The sequence below is a fragment of the Tiliqua scincoides genome, chromosome 2, assembly GCF_035046505.1.
Source record: "Tiliqua scincoides isolate rTilSci1 chromosome 2, rTilSci1.hap2, whole genome shotgun sequence".
NCBI classification, from domain to species: Eukaryota; Metazoa; Chordata; class Lepidosauria; order Squamata; family Scincidae; genus Tiliqua; species Tiliqua scincoides.
The window spans coordinates 237,588,368-237,608,963 of NC_089822.1; the positions used below are offsets into that span (position 1 = coordinate 237,588,368).

The window sequence follows — 20,596 nt, forward strand, 5'->3', positions numbered from 1 at the left end:
AGGTAAGAAACCTATGTCAGAGAAACAGAAGAGAAAGTGAGCATAGTGACAGTTCTGCAAAAGGAGTGACTAAACAAAATGATCTTAATTATTAAGGTAAGCATCAGGAAGACAGTGTGGCCCTGTGATTCCATTTATCAAAGCTTCAGGAGATCCTGCCATTAGTGCCTGCGTGACACCAGCTTTTCAGAATGTGCATCTTTCTGGGGAATGTGCACCTTACTCCACGTGTGGGGTTGCACATGCTAGCACATGGATACCATTCACCGAAGGCTCACAGAACTCCCAGTTGTGGAATGACTGGGCTAGGTTTTCACCACCTAGTGTATTGTGTCAGCTGAATTTTCTTCTGCCACAAGCAATTCCCAGGCATGCCTCAGGTATGAGTGAAGAAGATCAAGGTGTTTTAGCAAACGATAAGCTAAACAGGATCTGGCAGTGTGATGCTGCAGCAAAGAAGGCTAAGATAATTCTTAGCTGCATCAATAGAAGTATAGTATGCAAAGCAAGAGAAATAATGAAATCACTGCAATCTGCTTTAGTGAGATCCCACCTGAATATTGTGTCCTGAGCACCACAGTTGAAGATGAGAAACTGAAGCAGGTCCAGAGGAGAGCAACCGATATGGTGAGGGGCTGAAGACCAACCTGTTCAAAGACAGGTTGAAGGAGTTGGGCATGTTTAGTTTGGAGAAGAGGTGGTGAAGAGGGAACATGATAATTATCTATAAATATCTGAGGGGCTGTCACGTGGAAGATGGAATCAATTTGTTTTCGTTTGCTCTGCAGAGGAAGACCAGGATGGGTTTCAACTGCATCAAAGAAGGTTTTGGATAAATGTTAGGAAGAACTTCCTGATGGTAAAAACTGTTAGGCCATGGAGTGGACTACTTCAGAAGGTGGTAGACTCCCCATTGTTGAAAGCAGAGGCTGGATAGCCACTTATCAGGGGTGTTGTAGTTGTGGACAGTCTGAACTGGCAGGGGATCAGACTCAATGATGTTGTGGGTCCCTTTCAACTGTCTGATTCTAAGGGCATGATTTAAAGATTCCACTGTTCTCATTTCTGTGTATTTATGTAACCTGAAGCTTTCTTTAATGCTTTCAATGTCTTTGAGCTAAAGTGAGATTTGACTTGGATGGGGGAGGGAGGCAGTGGGGAGTTGAATATTAAGGAGGGGTTTTCTGCGGCAGTCATTTCCAGATTCAACAGACACGGGTAATGAACTACAAAGATGGGAAAAACAAATACAGTGCTACTAAAAACCATCAGCATGATCAAAACGCATAATGCATTTGTCATAAACTTCAGGAGAAGTTCGCATCCCGCAAGCAACATAAAAAAAAGAGTCACAGTTGAGTGGGCATCTGACAAGTTTTCCCCCCAAGGACAAACATTGCTTTCTCTGCAGGACAGTCATCTCTCTGGTTAATTAACCTTTGAGGGTAAGATTAGCTCCTTCTCATCACAACAGAATACATTTTAGAGATTCAGTATTAACCACATATTATTTCATATAATCAGGTTTCCCTAATACTTGCAGTGTACAAATATCACAGCCTTCTTCGAATCAGCATGCATTTTGACACAGAACTGAAAGGTAACAAATTTCAGGCTACAGAGCATTTAGATTTCTTTGATCTCTTTTCATATAGATGTCATTCCACCAGCAGAGAGAGAGAGAGAGAGAGAGAGAGAGAGAGAGATTAATTTATTAGTGAATGGGATTTATGACAGGAATGTATATGTTATTACATTTTTACCCTGCCCTTTACTTAAGGAACTTGAGATGGCACAGAATCCATTTTCACCTCATAACATCCCTATAACAATGGTTCTCAAACTGTTTAGCATCAGGACCCACTTTTTAGAATGACAATCTGTTGGGACCCACTGGAAGTGACAACATTAACCTGCAAGTGATGTCATAGTTGGAAGTGACATCATCAAGCAGGAAAATTTTTAACACCTCCATATGACAAAATCAAATCTAACAGATTCATTAAGTAAATTAAAAGCTTACAATAAATAGAACCTTCCTAAACCTTTCTAACCTTCCCAAGCAGTTGCAGATCTGTTTTTTAAAAATCCCAAACATCCCAAAGGCTGAAATCCTAGCCGCACTTACCCAGGAAGAAGCCCTACTGACTGTAATTGTTAAAAGCATATACATAGTAGCTTGTTAAAAATACAGATCTGTAACATTTCCCCAAATACAGTACACATACTACAGTAGCATCATGCCTGTTAAAAATAACAAACACATTGAAATGAATGAGGACCCACCTGAAATTGGCTCATGACCCATCTAGTGGGTCCCGACCCATGGTTTGTGAAATGCTGCCCTATAAGATAGGTTAAGGTAAAAGTTAGTGAATTAATGACTGTCAGTAAATTATTGTTTGTTTAGCTCGGTATCGAGAGAAAGAGTGTCGGAGATCGTTGAGCCAAAGTACACAAAGTCATGGACAACCTCCAGTTCATACGCAGAGATTGTAATGCAGGGAGGTGAGTCCACATCCTGAACCATGACCTGTGTTTTCTTCAGGCTGATTGTCAGTCCAAAATCTTGGCAGGCCTTGCTAAAATGATCCATGAGCTGCTGGAGATCTTTGGCAGAGTGGGTAGTGATAGCTGCATCGTCGGCAAAGAGGAAGTCACGCAGACATTTCAGCTGGACTTTGGACATTGCTCTCAGTCTGGAGAGGTTGAAGAGCTTTCCATCTGATCTGGTCCGGAGATAGAGAGTCTGGTCCAACAAGAAGCTGATGGAACATACCAAGATCCAGGTCTACAGAGCTTGCGTCCTGAGTACACTTCTGTACTGCAGCGAGTCATGGACTCTTCACTCACAACAGGAGAGGAAACTGAATGCTTTCCACATGCGCTGCCTCCGACGTATTCTCGGCATCACCTGGCAGGACAAAGTTCCAAACAACACAGTCCTGGAACGTGCTGGAATCCCTAGCATGTATGCACTACTGAAACAGAGACGCCTGCGTTGGCTCGGTCATGTTGTGAGAATGGATGATGGCCGGATCCCAAAGGATCTCCTCTATGGAGAACTCGTGCAAGGAAAGCGCCCTACAGGTAGACCACAGCTGCAATACAAGGACATCTGCAAGAGGGATCTGAAGGCCTTAGGAGTGGACCTCAACAAGTGGGAAACCCTGGCCTCTGAGCAGCCCGCTTGGAGGCAGGCTGTGCAACATGGCCTTTCCCAGTTTGAAGAGACACTTGGCCAACAGTCTGAGGCTAAGAGGCAAAGAAGGAAGGCCCACAGCCAGGGAGACAGGCCAGGGACAGACTGCACTTGCTCCCAGTGTGGAAGGGATTGTCACTCCCGAATCGGCCTTTTCAGCCACACTAGACGCTGTTCCAGAACCACCTTTCAGAGCGCGATACCATAGTCTTTCGAGACTGAAGGTTGCCAACTAACAGTAAATTATACCTATACAAATTCTTTCCTTTTCCTTAACAGAGTTGAAAGTACTTCAGGACCCATTCTTTCCAACTTTCCAGATGTAGCTGTGCCAATGGGGCATGTGTCCTGCATGTGTATTGGGAAGCAATCATGAAGGCCATCTTAAGGAAAGGGAACAAAGGTTCCCTCGCTTTGAGGCTGCACTGTGGCTACATCAGTGCAGGAAAGTTTTATAGGACTGGGCCCTCAGATGGTGAGGTAGCTCAGACTATTGAAACACTCTCTCTACCAATCTACTTTTGTGATGAAGTGGCTGAAATGCTCAATCACTTTGATTCCTCTGATAACACACTGCTTTATGGGAACATCCCAGATCCAGAAGAATTCAAGAGAGACCTTAATAGCAAAGCAAGCAAGCAAGCAAGCAAGCAAGCAAGCAAGAAAGAAAGAAAGAAAGAAAGAAAGAAAGAAAGAAAGAAAGAAAGAAAGAAAGAAAGAAAATGGATAAACATTGCTGATGAATTTTAAGGTTAATCTGTCAGGAACTATTTTGAAGTGAATGATGTTCACTGTAAAGTTCCTGTCCATCACTGAAGAAACCAAGCCCATAGGTTCAGTGCTAGACACCTTGCAGGAAATGCAAAACTTCAGCATTGGTAGGAGCACCTACCCTATCATAGTGATAGGAGAAAGGACATGCCTTGATACCATGGGACTGGCAGCACCACTTTCCTGAAGACACATACCTGATATCCATGTCCCAAAGTACCCTCTTGGGATATGCTGATGGTAACACTGGAACGAAGAATGGAATCAATTTCCTTCAGTGCAAAAATGACAGAGCTTTCATCAAAACAGTCCTACGCCAACATCTCTCCAATGGATTTGGAGAGGTGTTGAAAGTATGAGAGTTTTTTCATTTAAGTTATGCTGCCTCCCAACTAATTTTCACTAATTCCCTTCATGCTTTCTCTGCTTCTTACAGACTCACAGCCCAATCCTATCCACACTTTCCTGGGAGTAAGCCCCATTGACTCTAATGGAACTTACTTCTGAGTAGACATGCATAGGATTGGGCTGTGAGTTGACAGCTCCTCCCCGTGTTCTTTTCACTCACAGTACTTTTGCTTGAAAGGACATTGGACAGCAAACCTCTTGCGCTTCCTGTTTCTGCACTTCTGTGTAGCATAACTGTCAATCTTCCCCTGCCCCAAATGAGTGGATCAGGGATGTCAAACTCATTTCACACAGAGAGCCAAATAGCATTCATGATACCTGCTGAGGGCCAGAAGTGATGCCATTAAGCAGGAAGTGATGCCATTATGCAAGTCATGATCAGAAATAAGCATTTTTTCCCCCTCACTTAGGAACTCATTAGCTGCAAAGTCAGAAGAGAAAATGCAAAAATCTTGATCATATTTTCAAGATACGGGAGACTCCAATTATCACGTGGGCTACCCTTTTGGCATGACACCTCGGCACAGCTCAGCAACTGACAGCAGTTCCAGTAGGATTCTAGTGTTTGTTCTTGTTGAAGACGTGAAGAGCTTTGCAGTCCCCAAAGGGAAGCAGGATAATACGCTAGCATGCCTGCCCCACAATTTATAACTCAATGAGTATAGTCTTAATTGAATTTCTTTTTAATTACAATCTCTTAATAAACTCTGAAGAAGCATTTGCCTCTATTGTTAATTACATAACCACCGAATTGTTATACAACCTTCAGGCTGTGATTAAATAGGAAACTTCGAGTAATTCCATTAAGGTTGGCTAATTCCCTTCACAAAGCTTAGAGGGTGACACAGACCCATTTAAGGAGAAAATGTAATTCTTATTACAAAACTTTCAACCCATCCTATGCTGCTTGCACTTGGAGGTAAATGCCTCTGCATCCAATGGAATTTCTTGCAAGTAACTGTGTTTTGGACTACAGCCTTGTAGCCCTAGTCACAATTGCCTGGGTATAGTGAGTGCCAGCTCAGGAAAGGCTAAGCTACTTGAGGGAGAGCTGGCGGCAGAACGTGGCAGCACCCACAAAATAATATGGATTATTATTGAAATCCCTGTACAAACATTGGATTAGATTAAGAATCCCCTGCTAGCAAGAATAGAAAGGTAAACTGAAAGGAAGATTTCTGTACATCCCACAACAGGAGAGACACTATTATTTATTTATTTAAAGAATGTGTGTCCTGCCTTTCCCCGGCCCAAAGCAAGTGTGGCTTACAAAATGCTCACAAAACACAGAAACAAAACCAGAAAACTCTGGAGCAAGTGCTGACTCCACGGGATCTAGTGTTACAGGGTCCCTCTGATCTGGGCACATCGTCCTCTTTCCTCTCCTCAGGGCAGATCTCAAACCAAACCCTGAGTAACTATCATTCCATTCTTATTCAAACAAACACCGACATTTGCACAAGCCTAAGAGGAAGCACCCAGCGCTTCCCAAACTCACCAGGCTGGTGACTCTCCTCTCCAGTGCCAGGACCCAGAAATGAATGGCAATGCCGTGTTTCACACCATGCAATGACGTCACCAGCCACTTGCTTTCAGGTTGTGAGGTGGATAAAGAGCATAAAAATCATGGTAAGGAGGCCAGGACAGCTGGGAGGGCTTTTTCAAGCATGCGGTTTTCACGTGCAGAAGCTCTGCCCATCAGGTTGAGTCTCCTGATCGCTGTTTTAAGGCTTGCACCGTGGTCTCACTGCTCAGCAGTGGGCGTACTATGACGCCCACAGGGGGTGCCTTATGGTGCCCCAGGGCATTGCAACACAGAGCTCGGGAACTTCTGGCACAATCCTATGCATGGAGATCTACTCTGAAGATTTAAATCTCTTTCCCTGTTGAAGCTCTCCAATCCACCTTCTTCCCCCGCTCCACTGGATACATTTTTGGTGCAGCTGCACCAGAGGGGGGGCTGGGAGGAGGAGGGAGATAGGATTGGGCTCACAGTAAAGAAACTGAATCTTTAATTAGCCATACTGACGTTTCTGCTTGATTTATTTATCTATTTAACTATTTATTTATTTAAATTTATTTATACAGGTATTTATATACCGCCTTTCTTTGATAGATTTCTCCTCAGACTTTAATCCAAGGTGGTTTACATAGGCAGGCTGTTCTAAACCCCCATAGGGATTTTTACAATGGAATAGTTCTAGTCTTTCATAGAACTCCTTGTTCCAGCTGCATTCCTTCCCGGTCTGGCCTCTCTCTGGCCCTTTGCCTCCCACGCTCCACTTGATGGCAACTCCTCTCTGCCACTGAGGGTCAGCTCATTAGTATATCAGCGTGGCGTCGGTTCTCGGGTACTTCCGGTTGTTTCGAACTGGCAGCCTCAGATCATCAGGCATACAAGGCGGCAGCTCTACCAACTGAGCCAGACCTCCTGCCTGGCTATTTTTTTACTATAGTGTAAGTTTACAATTTTTAAAAAATATACAAGTTGTTTGCAGAGCTCTCAGAATATTTCATCATGAGTTTCCATCTTCCAAGACAAACAGACCAATCATATCCTTTTCTGTACCAAAGCATGCTGCTGTGCCAAAACAGTTTGCACTGCACGCTATGGTGGTGAGGGGCTATCGAAAGGCTTGGGAGGGGAAAGGGAAAAAGTTTTTCCTTACCCCTCCCTCCACTGATAACCAATGGAACTCCCTGGACCTGCTCCAGCTCTTTAACTGGCCCAGCTCCAAGGAGACAAAAGGGGAGTGTTGGAAGGCTAGGAAGGGGATAGTATCCACTATGCAAGTTGCCCATGCTGGGCGGATGCCACCCCCTCCCGCCTCCATCACGCCCTGAGCCCTTCCCCATTCTGCCCCCCACCAACTCAGCATCACCGGTATGGGCTCCTGTCCTCACTGCTGCCACATGCAGAGCTGCTCCAGCCCCTCTGGCAGCATTCCAGAAGCATGTGGTTTTGCACACTGCCTGCTCGTGTTTGCAATAGCTGTAAATCAGCTATTGCTGCCGAAAAAAACTAATACCAGCAGTGGCAGTGCTGCATACGATTGCAGCCAAAGACACACTGCACCTGCCCTAGCCAAGTGTTCTGATGCTCAGGGAATTCTGGTAGCATTGACCAGATTTGAATTTTTTTTTTTTTTAACTATCCTGGGTTTTAAAGTGGTAATCTTTGGAAGCCCCAACAGCACATGTTTGGATGTTAGCATTGTTTGTTAGCATTAATCCTGTCAAAGCTGAGTTGTTGGCAACCATCCAAGTGAGAGTCAAGAACCAAGAGGTCAAAACAAGTTGAGATTCACAACCCATAATGACCCCTGCTTTGTCTGAATCTGAAAAGGAAGGAAGCTTTTACAGGACCTCCTGTCAAGGAAAGCCAAAGGCCAGCCTGGGTAGACAGAGTAATTCTAGCACATGAAAACTCTTCACTATCCTGGGAAACATTCCAATGCATAAGCCCCATATCTCACCACACAGGGTCAGGGGTTCTCAGTTCTAGCCGTGGCTACTTCTGAGACCCCTACCTGGTCGCTCCTGAGTTCCTCCAATCCAGCTACTTCTTTCTGCTCTTGAGCTGTGCTTTGCTTGATGATCCACAGCCAATCAAGCTCTATCCTTCTGTGAGTGGTGGGGCACACTCTGAGCAGAACAGCTCTTTACTATATACACAACCACCCATTTAGTGCATGGAAAACAAGAGCAATGTCCCTTCTCTGCAGAAATGGGTGCAAAAATTGACTACTCTTGAGAATGAGAAACTGTGTGCGCGGTTGTAGAGGGTAATTCTGCATACAGAAATGGACACAGTGCCAAATGCAGGAAAGATAATTCATCCATCCTCCTGGTTAGGCTATTTGCATGTTAATACAGATTTGATTCTCTTCGAGGCATATTTTTCTCTGCACTGAGTCCTTCCCTGTAATTTAAAAACTTAAAGAAGGTATTTAAACCAAGAAGAAAATCACCACCAAATTCAAAAATGTGGCAGGAGGAAGCACTTTCGTCCTCTAATATAAATTAGGCATTTCAGTGTTAAGTATTCTGCTGCCATCTGTCTTGAAGTCGAGATGCCGGTGATGCAAATTACATGCTACATTCAGACAAAAGTACCTACAAATTGGAGTACTAAATCACGATTCACATTAGAGCAACGTGAATTTCCGTGGTCTTCATTGGATTAGAACTGATCATATGGAACTAATCGAATGTGCTGTGTGGATGTCACATTAGTTCCACATTTGTCAGAGGAATTATGCAACACTGCAAAATTTAATAGACGGACCAAACCTGGCAGGCTGGCTCCTGGACCACAAACACGCACTTCCATCCAATAATGCCTCACAGGGTGAACCTACAGCGCACAGGTAGAAAGGTTTTAATACTTTGCCCCCACCATAGTTCCGATCCTGATTGTGTCCCCCTCTTGCATTATTTTAATGGGAAAGAATATCTTCCATTGACCTTCAAGACCCCAGTGCTATTTTTTTTAAAGTAAAAAAAAACACAACAGCAGGCCACATTATGCATTTTACGTAATGTCAGGTTGGGACCTTACATTCTTGTCATCACCAATGTCATCTTTTTATTGCTTCCCCTCCATGCTTTTTTTATTGATAGCTTACTGTTACTTGTAACATTCTGTCTCTAGTAGGTGCAAATTATACCATAAGCCAGTGGTGCCCAGACTGTGAGCCGTGGCTCCCTAGGGAACCATGGAAACCAGCCAGGGGAGCAGCAGAATTCTTGTGAAGAACGTGTTGCCCTATACCAGTGGTTCCCAACCTGTGGTCCATGAGACCCTGAGAAGTGGTCCGGGAGGACTCAGAAAAAAAAGATGATCACCTTCTATCACTTTCAACATCTTGCCAAATGAGTGTCCCCCCATGGACCACTGAAGTGTCAGCTGTGTCTGTGGGCAGTCTGTTCTCCATCCTCCCTGGCAGTCTGCAAGTTGCGCTTGCTTAGGAGACCCTTCCACTTGGACCACCAGAGAGGGCAGAGAATGGACTGCCCACAGCTGACACTTCTAGTGTGTCACCAAGTGCTCCGCCCGGACTTCCAAATTTAACTGTATTTTTTGGAAGGAAGGTGGGTGGAGGGGTTGCATGTGGTCCATGATGATTCCGAGTTTTGCCTCAGTGATCTGTGGGCTCCTAAAGGTTGGGAAGCAAGTTTAGAAGGGAGATAAAGCAGGGTACCATTTTGCAAATGAAATAAATAAACCACTGCCCAATACAATGTATACGATCGTAGCCTTAAATTGGGCTTGTATCTAGACTATGGAGAATCTTTATCTTACAATCTGAACAGCTAAAACAGTTGTCCTTGTTAGATTCCACCGCAAATGCTGATTTCCTCTAGTTTTGTGCTGTGCTAAAATTGTGAACAATCAGATTTCTCTGCGATGCCACAGCGTACATGGTTTTACATGGCATTTTGGAACGGTCAGTTGACTTTTGCTGTTGTATAATATTATTTCAAGAACTATCAAGTTATAAGGACAATCTGGAAATTATAAGGATGCCCACAGAAACGGCCTATGGCAGAATCACGACTTTGGTCCCCTATATCTTAGTATTTAGTGTGCTGTTTTACTTACCTGCCCACTGTTAAAATTGTTCAACAGTCCTCTGTGGCAACGTGCATCTGTAGTAGTAACTCAAGCCCAGCAGATGGCATAAACGAACTATGTGGAATAAATGTACATAAAAAGCAAGAAGTCCTTTGTACGTAGACAGACTTATAGTACAGTCCTATGCATGTTACTGTGAAGTAAGTCTTGCCATGTTAAATGGGGCTTGCTCCCTTGTAACTGTGTTTAGGATTGCGGTCTTAATACCTGCTGCTCTTTCTGTGCACAGTTTGTAAATTGTGAATTTATTTAAATTTGCGAGCCAAATATTTTAATTGAAGGATAGCATATAAAATCTTAAAACACATTTCAAAAGATTCTATATCACAAACATGAATTTTAGAGGTATAAAATGCAACTATACTTAGATAGCAATCCTGGGCAGGTGCAAATCCCTTGCACTGACCCAGGAGTATCACAAATGTGCCGTAAAGCACAATTGCACCTCCTCTTCTTCTGCCTGAGCCAGCGCATGGATAAGCCAGTGCCCCATACACAGCACAAAGGTAAGTTGGCACCAGCAGGGGTTTAGAGAAGTGGACAGGGGAGTGGAATGGGAGCGTTTTTGGCTGGGGAAGGCAGACCAGGCCCAGGAGGGGGGTGGGATTGGCCTGAGCAACTTAGGCCAGATCCTAACCCCCCTCCCTGCCAGCTCAGCATTATACCAGGCTGCTTGGATCTATGCTGGCCATTTCCCTGGCACAGATCTGAGCAACCCCATAAGGGTGGCTGCTGCATGACATGGGGTAAGGGGAACTATATACCTTTTCTCTGAATTGCACAGACAACCATCTCCTAACTTGCAATTGGGGCAGGCCAGTTGGCCTGCCTGCTCCAGCACAGGTTAGGATGAGGCTGTCCCTCAACTGTCTGGGCGATTTGAATGCAACAAATAACAGTGTTTTTGATAATGCTATTAGTTGTTTGTTTGGTTTTTTCTGTAAACCGTTTTGTGAACTTTCTGTTGAAAAGCGGTATATAAATACTGTTAATAATAATAATAATAATAATAATAATAATAATAATAATAATGATGATGATGATGATGATGATGATGATGCTAGCATGAAGTTATACAGTATACAGGACATTCCATGAAATGGGCAACTTGGAGCCATGCGTGAAGATTTCTTTCACTTTAAAAACATTTCACCTTTTTCTTGAACACGTTAGATAGATAAGTTAGCAACAAACGCACAGCAGAAGGGGAGAAGGGCTGGTTTCTAACCTGTGCTTCACTTACAGAACAGACAGCCCTCCACAGAAGGGGGAAATACTGTATACAGTAAAATGACTTTGTTGCAATACGCTGACTGTGTTAAATGTTAATGCTTATTCTACTCTGCAGCAAAAGTGATTCCACTTTCTAGAGTTAAATACTAGAAATTTGCAATCGCAAGCAATTTAGAGAGGGTTCAATGCAGCCTAATCCTGTCTTTCCTCCACCAGCCTACTGGTGCAGCCATGCCAAAAATAGGCACACTGTATCCAATTGGGAAGGGACAGATTGGAAGTCTTCAGACGGGGAAGGGGATATAAAACCCCTTAAACCTTCTCAGTGGGCCTCCTAAGACCTGTGCCAGCAATTTTATTGGCACAAGTCTGAGGAAATGGGTTGGGGAGGCTGCCATTAGAGATGATGGGATCCAGCATGAACCATCAGCACCAGATCCACCCCCTCCTGCAGCCTCCCAGTCCCCATTCTGCCCCCTTCCTCACCCAGTTTTGCCCCCCCTTCGCTGTCTTAGGGCGCAATCCTAACCAACTTTCCAGCACTGGCATAGCTGTGCTAGTGGGGCATGTGCTGCATCCTGCAGTTGGGGGGAAGTCATGGAGGCCTCCTCAAGGTATGGCAAAGTTTGTTCCCTTACCTCAAAGTTGCATCACCCTTATGTCGGTGCTAGAAAGTGGGTTAAGATTGCACCCTTACTTGGTTAGTTGGTAGGCCAGTGAACCCTCAACACGCATGGGAAGGCCACGTGTTTCCGCTGGTGATCAGGCAGCACATTGCGCAATAAAGGAGTGCCCTTTATGGCTGCTTTGCATAACACAAAGCAGAACACATGTTCTGCTGGTGGCTGGACTCAATAGGATTGGGCCGCCAGTGATTCAGAAGGCAAATGCCTGGTACACAGACACTTACATGTGGTCTTATAGTGTCAGTGGGGCATATTTGATACAGTGAATTTAAAGGATTTCAGGGAACAGGACAATTTTATGTATGCAAACACCTCAATAAGTGGATTCAAATGAAGAGCTTCATTCTAAACAAAAGAAACAAGGATCTCAGTAGCAACAAGCTACAGGACAGAAGATATAGAACAAGTTCTTTTTTGTTCAGACCAAAGCTTCACTTGTCATTAAAACTGTTAAGACAAACCTGGAATGCGGTTCTCAGGTCCAAACTAAAGAATAGCCGACATTCTTTTGTGCTACACACAATCATATATAGACATTATGTGAGAAATGAAACACTTTAATCCATCTATTAGGAACAGTTCAAATTATTTAATTGGCTTACATTAATATTGATCCATAATTTACAGTGCTATGGACCATACACAACTTATTGCTGTGGCCAACAGCAGGTGAAAAGGTCAACAACAGCATGGTACTAAGCATCCAAAAAAGAGGCAGTAATCCATTTTCAAGATACAGAGGCCTTTTATACCATCAACTTCCATTTTTCACCAGTGCATTTTATGTCCAAAAGTACGGTAAGTGCATTATTTTGTGCTTTGCTTAATTTTTGTCCTTATATACTTCCTAAAGGCTTTATAGGCATTGGAGTTTATATTGCTTTGTCTATCCATCTAAAAAGTAGTAAGGAAGAAGTTCATGGCACTAATATATCTTGCATGGTTTTGGCAAAAGTGAAAATTTCATGACTCTCTCCATATTTTTGGCATCCAGACACGAAACCATTTGGCTAGCTCAGATGATATAGTCCTGAGTGGCCACAAGGCAGAGAGGAGCGAGTATGGTTCTGTAAGGTCATTTGGGAGCAGGATGTCCAAACCGCTCCTGATTGCATGGTTGATATACTACATGCAGTATACCAATCATGCTGTGAGGGGCAGTTTGGATGTTCTAGCTCCATGTGATCATGCAGGGCTGGTGACTGTGCTGGTGTCACCGCTGGTGTCGACTGGTGGCACCGCTCTCTCCCTTCTTTGCATTAAAAGTGACTACCCAGGGTCATTATTGTCCAAACTAGCCCACTGTAGTTTGAACGGTTGGCAACCTTCAGTCTTGAAAGACTATGGTATAAGCCTACAGCACCCAGTAGTCCCAGGCGGTCTCCCATCCAAGTACTAACCAGGCCTGACCCTGCTTAGCTTCTGAGATCAGACGAGATTGGGCATGTGCAAGGTAACACGTAGTTTGAATATGTGTCAGAGCAATGACACTTTGATGTTTTTCCAGGTGTTCCCTGGTGTCTCTCCCCTCCAGATGTACCAGCACATTAAGACCCACTAGCAGGGGGCCGTTGGTTCTAAATGCAAAAAAATTAATAACTTTGGCCAAAGGCTTCATTTCTTCTTACAAAGCCTGTGGTCTAGTTTCCTTATACAGGATGGCAAGAATTCTGCATTGATTGCGGAAAGTCCAAATTCAAATTCAAAGGCTCTGGTATGAGGGAATCCTCAACATAAGAGAGTGTGGGTGGTGGTCAGAAGGGGAAGGGAGGGGAAAGAGATACCACAGTGGCATGGGAGGGACCATGGTGAGAAAGCTCAGTGTATTTTAATGGGAAGTGATCCAGTTGATAGGAGTCCCAAATCTCATTCAAGATAAATCTAAACTTGTTGGGTCATATTTTTTAAGTGTGCACATGGTAAAGTAAGGTAGTGCTTTCAGGAACAGTCGAAGGAATCTATTTTATTTTGTCCAAAGTGGTATACTAGCCTTGATTTCTTAACCAAAAAAAATCCTCTGCAGAAATGAACCACGTTGAATAGCTTTTCTTAGCCAACCAATCTCACTGGGACTCCTTTTAGTCAGGGCTGTGCCTATGCTGCAATACCACCGTGACAGAATTTGGTATCTGATGCCGAACTCGACATTTTAGATATTTCAGAATCCTTTTTCTGCTTCTAGCCCATTTGGGTGCTGAAATAGATTTGAAAGTATGTAAACTATGGCTGATAGAATTTCAGAATTGAGAGGGGAAGCCAAGAAGGATTGTAATAGTGCTCTAGATGAGGTGGGCATACAGAATTGATGACCCTGCATAGGTCTCTACTCCCTGTTTGCAGTGACTGAGAGCCCAATCCTATCCAACTTTCCAGTGCCTATACAACCACAATGCAGCCCAGAGGTATGGGAACAAATGTTTCCTTATTTTGAGGACCTCTGTGACTCCTTCTCCACTGCCGCATGTAGCATATGCCTGTTGGCATGGCTGCACTGGTACTGGAAAGCTGGATAGGTTTGGGCCCTAAATTCTGCAAAATGCATACACTAGCTTAAATGTGCATAATTCATACTATTGGTATTAAAGTCACAATCCTGCATTGCCAAAAGCACAACTGGATAAAATACACACAGCTTCAGCTTTCTAATAACTTAAGTTTCGTTAAGGACCAAATCTTTACCGAAGGGGACTATGACCAGCTGGGGTAGGAGCTGAAGCCAGCTTACCCATACTGAAATTAAGAAACCTTCCCCACAGTAAAATCCTAGCTAGAGTGAGGTTTGCAGGCAGCATATGGCAATAACAGATGGCAATACTGGCCAGTGAAACTGCAGCACATTGGCACTGATCGGGCCCATACACCCACCCCCAGATAATGTTGGAGAACTGTATTCTTCTTCACTTGCTGTGACTATCACACAGCTCACATTTTTATTCCTACAGTCGTGACAATCATTTATGACAATCATTCGTGCTCAAGTATAGTCAGTCTGGTTAAAAAAAAAAGACACCCTTCTACGGATTGAGCAAAAAATGCTTTAGAACAAGAGAATTTCAGCCAGAGTTCCTGCCTCCGACTATTCCTCTTCTGTTCTCCACATGGATCATCAGAGAAAGTTGCAAATGTGAGATCTAGGCCTTGCTCTCATAATCAGAAGTGCCACTTCTCTGGGAAAGGAGCACAGTTTGGCTTTTCAAAGATGTTTCAGAAGATGAAACTGTACAGCAGCAGTCATTTGCCTTTGGAACTAGTTACTTCTCAACAGTCTGATCACCACATACCCTGAAGTTCTAACGACTATCACTGCTTATTGCCCAGGTTTCCTGAGCACATAAGCAAAGTTGGCACAGAAAAGACGTCAAAGGGTTGTATTTAAAAGGCAGTTAGTAATGATTAAGCCCCACTTAAATCAACAAGATAAGTTAGTCACGACTAACTTAAGTCCTATTAATTCAAGGGGACTTGTGGTGCAATCCTATATATTTACTCCCTGTGCTCAGTGGCACTTAAGAAAGCGTGTCTTAACAACAGTCTTATGGCCCAATCCTACTGGATCTTGCCGCCAGAAGAACATGTGATCTACCTGTGACTGCCAAAAACTGGCTGAAAAGCATGATCCAGCAATGCAGGGTAGTGTGCTGCACAAGGACCAACAGGAAGGCTGGAACCTTCTTGTGCATGTTGGGGATGGCTGTCCATCAGAGCAGGTAAGCCAGCAGGGGGCACGGGAAGGATTGGGAAAGGTGGGAGGGAGGGAGGGAGGGAGGGAGAGGGCAAAATTGGGTGGGGAGGGGCAGAATGAGGCACAGACAGGCTGTGGGCACTGGTGGATCCAGCAGTGATGGTGCACATCAGATGCTATCCTCCGCTCCCACAGTAACCTCCCTACCCCCTCTCTCTTCTTGGACTTGTGCCAGCAAAATTGCTGATGCCAGTCTGATGAGACCCATGATGGAACATAAGACTTATGAAGGTGTAAGGGAATTTAAATCCCCTTTTCCCCCTGAAACTTTCCAATCCACTGCTGGCATGGCTGCATGGGGGGGGGGGGGGGGAGGATACGATTGGACTGTTAGTCATGACTAACCACCTTTGAACACATCCAAAGACTAAGAAATACTTTGAGAATTAGCGCAGGGTTGGGGCAGATAATTCAAAGTTCACGCTTTATGAAACAAGCACTTATTCTAGACCCAATGGCCACAGCCATCAACTCCCCTGCCCCAATCTTCTCATAGGTCACACATCAGTCAGTGCTAGTTCATGAAGACTATGGCTAAGTTTAAGGCACTTCATTCTGAATGAGATACATTTCCCTGCCATTCGCAAGCCAACTGGTGGCTGTTGCAGAGGAAGCCAATCCTTGCTTAACTTGTATGACCACACAACCACTGTATAAAATATTTAGGCAAGATAATAATACAAGTATCACTACTGTTATTGCATAGGACTACGCTGAAGTAGATAATGCACAGAACATGCTCTTACAACAACACCGTTGCATGTTAAGTCTTAACAACATGGGGATCAAGTAACAGTTACCTGCCGATAGTCAATTTGTTTTTTCAATCTTGATGCTGGAAAATCTAAACAGGCACACTAAGAATATAGCAACTGTGTTTTCAAGCATATTACTATTTGTCCTGTATATCACTAAAAATAAATACGTTAAGTTCAGGGATTCTTTTTTCCATTTTTGTTTTATACAGAGCTTTGTTTTGTTAACTCGACTAAATTTGTACTACGATTGAAAGATCTGTCCGTGTCAAAACATTTCTTCCAAGTGAGACTGCAATATACAAAATAGTCACAAAACCACTTGTGAAAAAAAAAAAGAGACAGGAACCTGCACAAAAGCTGACTTTGAAGTGTGTATAAAGAATGCAAAAAACCCCTCCTGTGGGGTTTGAAAAGTTCAAAAATCATTGCGATAACTAGAGACATCTTCTTACAAATAAAATACAAATGTACTCTGAATGAAAAATAAAATAAGTGGAAAAAAATTCATGCAAATCAGATAACTGTACAATGCAATTTAAAAAAAAAAAAAGAAAAAGTATTGGCTATGTGCAATTGACAGAAAGTACAAGTTTTTGTTAACAGTTTGAAATATTCACCAGTCTTGCATTGTTAACATACTAATATAGATTTCTCGTCATGATTAAAAGTGATTTAAAAAAACCCAAACTGAACCATGATTTAGAAGGATGCCAATGCTCTACCAAATTTAAAAACCATTCAGTCTCTCCCTCCTTCATTTCTTACTTGTAGTTTAATCCAGATCACCATGAGTTAGATTCTGTACAGGTGGCCTGTTCACATATATTATATTTAATGCCTTGGGAAAGGTTAAATTGAATTAACAGATACTGTATCTTTAAAAGGAGGCACTATTAAATCAACATGAAAATAGTTTACATAGCTAATTTTTTTTTGTTTTTGCTTTCTTTACATTCTTCTATATTTCACTTTCAGATCAATGAGCGTCTCACTGAAGTTTCAACTTTAGTGGATCATGGACTTGTGGGTTTTTATACCTCTATTGCTTTCAAGTAGACATAACTCGTTGGGCGTTCTTGGCGAATCTGGTTCATATATGCAGTACAATACTTTGGAAGCATTGGTAGTTTTAAAATAGAATATACAAGTCTCTTCAAACATTTTTAAAAAGTCACACTGGCTATCTGAATATTTATATTAAAAGATAGTTATTAAGAAAACAAAGCAGATTACTTAATCTACTGATCAAGAAATAAAGAAGTTCATAAAAGGCCTTTCTAATTATATTCACTAACAAGCAAGGTCAGTGTCTTCCATGCTCATGCTGCTTCTTCGGCTACTTGTCTTTGAAGCCTCCGGAGACACGGATGAAAGGAGTGGGTCTGTCACTCCAACAGGAGAGAGAGTATCGTCCATCAAGATGTCTTCCAGTTTGGATCCCATTTTTGTTGGAACAGTGTAAGTACCAGGTGCGGATTCAGTTACATTTGCCAGGCTGTCATTGAAAGTAATGGTGCCATCAGTAAGGTCAAGAGTGGTTGTACAAGAATGATGCTGTAAGATTTCTTGGCTGCAGTTGTCGAGGACGGGCTCTTGCTTGATAATCCTGTTTACCAACTCTGGTGATGGTGAGCATAGGCCTGTGGATGGGATGATGGAAAGTCCATGTGCTCGAGCCTGCATCTCAAGTTCCTGTTATGAAGACACACACCCAAGACAGGGGAAACGTAACACATCAAATAAGTGATGACTTTGGACACTGAAAGATCACTAACGTTTCTGCTATAGGCATTTCATAAAGTTTAGATGGGGTTCGTCAGTACAGGCATGTGTTATTGTCACAGAGAGCTCCCAAGATAATGCAGACTCCCACAGAGAAGTAGTGCCTAGTAAAGGTATGCTCACCCCTTTCCTGCTTCCCACTTTCTCTTTATGACAAGCAGCTGGGCGGGGAAAAAGCCTTGGTAAAATGTATCCACTGCCACCAGCCTGGCTATAAGACCAGACAACGGTTGCCTGGGCAAAAAAAACCCTCCCAGAAGAAACCCCAGAGCTTCCAATTAGAATCCCTGGTAACAGCATCTGCAGAGTGAGGAGATGTGACAATCCACTGAACAGACCCTTAACCAGGGCCCAGGCAGATCAGGGGTTGAAACAGAATCAGTTTTATTTTAAGTGCAAATACCTAGGCAAGAGGCACTCTTTCAAGTGGGGTCCTTCTTACATTTAGCCGAGGGAGAGTAACTGTCCCTCTTCACCCCAGCACAGTGTTCTTTCTAGTTGTTGCTGGTGGTGTTTTGCATCTTTTTAGTTTGTGAGCCATCTGGCGACAGGGAGGCATTTACTTACACAGGACTGTGAAATTAGGAAGGTCAAAAAACCTTTTGTTTCAAAATTTATGGTGGTTTCATATGAATTTGAGGCTCTGATTCCAAAAATGGCATTAGTTTTGCCCTATCACATCTAGTTTCAAAGACACAGCATAGCCTCATTAGTGATGGTTCAAGTAGCTTCCTCGTGAAGGAGCTATGGCATAGGCTTCCTAAAGAGGAAGCTGCTTGAACCATTCAGTAAACCATTCACAGTGAACCATCCACAGAGGCTATGGCATATATCCAAAACTAAATGTCGCAGGGAAAAACTGATGTCATTTTTGGAATCAGGACCTCAAACGTACCCAGGAATAGGTCTATCTTTTAAGATAGCAGTGTGTGTTGGTCTGTTATTTGATTCTGTCAGTAAATTGTTTTGTGAACTTCTTTTGTTGAAAGTGGTATAAAAATAATACTAGGAGAAGAAAGGTGGGTTAAAAGGGATAGCTGGTTGAGGAGAAAACCCTGGGTGCAAAAGTAGAATGGAAAGGCTGGTTAAAGGTGCAATTACCACTAACTCCTAAGGCTTTGCAAACCCTGACCCAAGAGCAGGATCTGGGGTTTGGGGAAAGCCTTCCACTCCATGAGCGGAGCTTACCATTCCATCTCTGCATTTGCATGTACTTCTAGTAGATCTGGGTACTGGAATGCTCTGGGGAATAGTGTCTGCCTAGACATCCTGTTGCATAGCCTTCTGGGACTCCAGACAACAGATGTGACTGCCCAGAGAGTCCTGGCATCCAGAGCTACTAGAAATGCAAGGGGCATGGAGGTGGAACAGTAAGCTCTAGTCCAAACAGGGAATGCATTTTTGCTAGATAGCAGTTGCAAATTTGGAGACCACTGGCCTAGTAGATGAGGCTCCAACACCACTCAATCTGCTTGTCTCACACAGAAGATCATTTGTGATAGTCAGGAGGATTTTGCAAAATGGACTGAGACGAAGTAGAAAACTTGATGTATTCTAGCTAGACCTTTTCCCTAGCTAAGGGTCAAATCCCATCCAATTTTCCAGTGCCGGTGCAGCTGTGCCAGTGGGGAGTGCACTGCACCCTGTGGTGGGGACGCTGTAACAGAGGCCTCCTCAAGGTATGGGAACATTTGTTCCCTTACCTGGGGGCTGCATTGCGGTTGCACCAGTGCTGGAAAGTCGGATAGAATTGGGCCCTAAGTCATCTTGCCTAATGAATCTCCAGCTTTTTTCATTCGCTGTTTGGCACTTGCTCTGTGCTCCTCCCTTGAGTCCCACAGAGTGGGTTTTCAGGCTGCTGGACATGAACTGCAATGACTTCCCTGTGTGTTGGAAGCTTTTACTTTCGCTAGAGTGATGTTGTGACACTTCCTGGTTGGAAGAGTGGAAGAAAACAGACTGGAATGTGAGCCAATCAGCAGGTACATTCCAATTGGTGGGAACTCACTGATGGAAAAGAAGCTGGATTCCCCCTCATGGTTAATGTGACAAAAGCTGCCTGTAAGCTAATCCCACTAGTGCTGCGGTTTTCAAACTCTCCGGGAGTCTGAAACCTGCAGTAAGTCTTTGCGGGGACGGGGGGGGGGGAGGCAGCATGGGCAGGGGGAAGGCAGCGACGCGATCCCCAAGGTGCACCCTCCAGTCCCTGCAGCAGCTGTCCCTGGGTGCGGGGAGCCCTGCGCGAGCTCTTGCAGGGCACTCCAGTTCAGGGAAAGTGAGAGTGGAGTGATCGCGCTCTGCCTCCGCAAAACCGGAAGCGGAGTGCGATCTTTCAACTCTACACTCCCTGACCTGGGGTGCCCTACAGGTGCTCGT

At 43.8% G+C, this 20,596-nt stretch overlaps 1 protein-coding gene across 4 annotated transcripts in view; it reads right to left on the reverse strand.

Annotated features, from left to right (window-relative positions):
* Positions 1–12,505: 12,505 nt before the first annotated feature.
* The window catches only part of MITF (melanocyte inducing transcription factor), a 174,354-nt gene continuing 166,263 nt past the window's right edge, over positions 12,506–20,596 (reverse strand). For all 4 annotated transcript variants that reach the window (XM_066613352.1, XM_066613351.1, XM_066613355.1 and 1 more), the window contains exon 10: positions 12,506–18,130. In XM_066613352.1, coding sequence (XP_066469449.1) covers positions 17,729–18,130 — 402 coding nt within the window. In that variant the 3' untranslated portion in view covers positions 12,506–17,728. The remainder of the gene's footprint in view (positions 18,131–20,596) is intronic.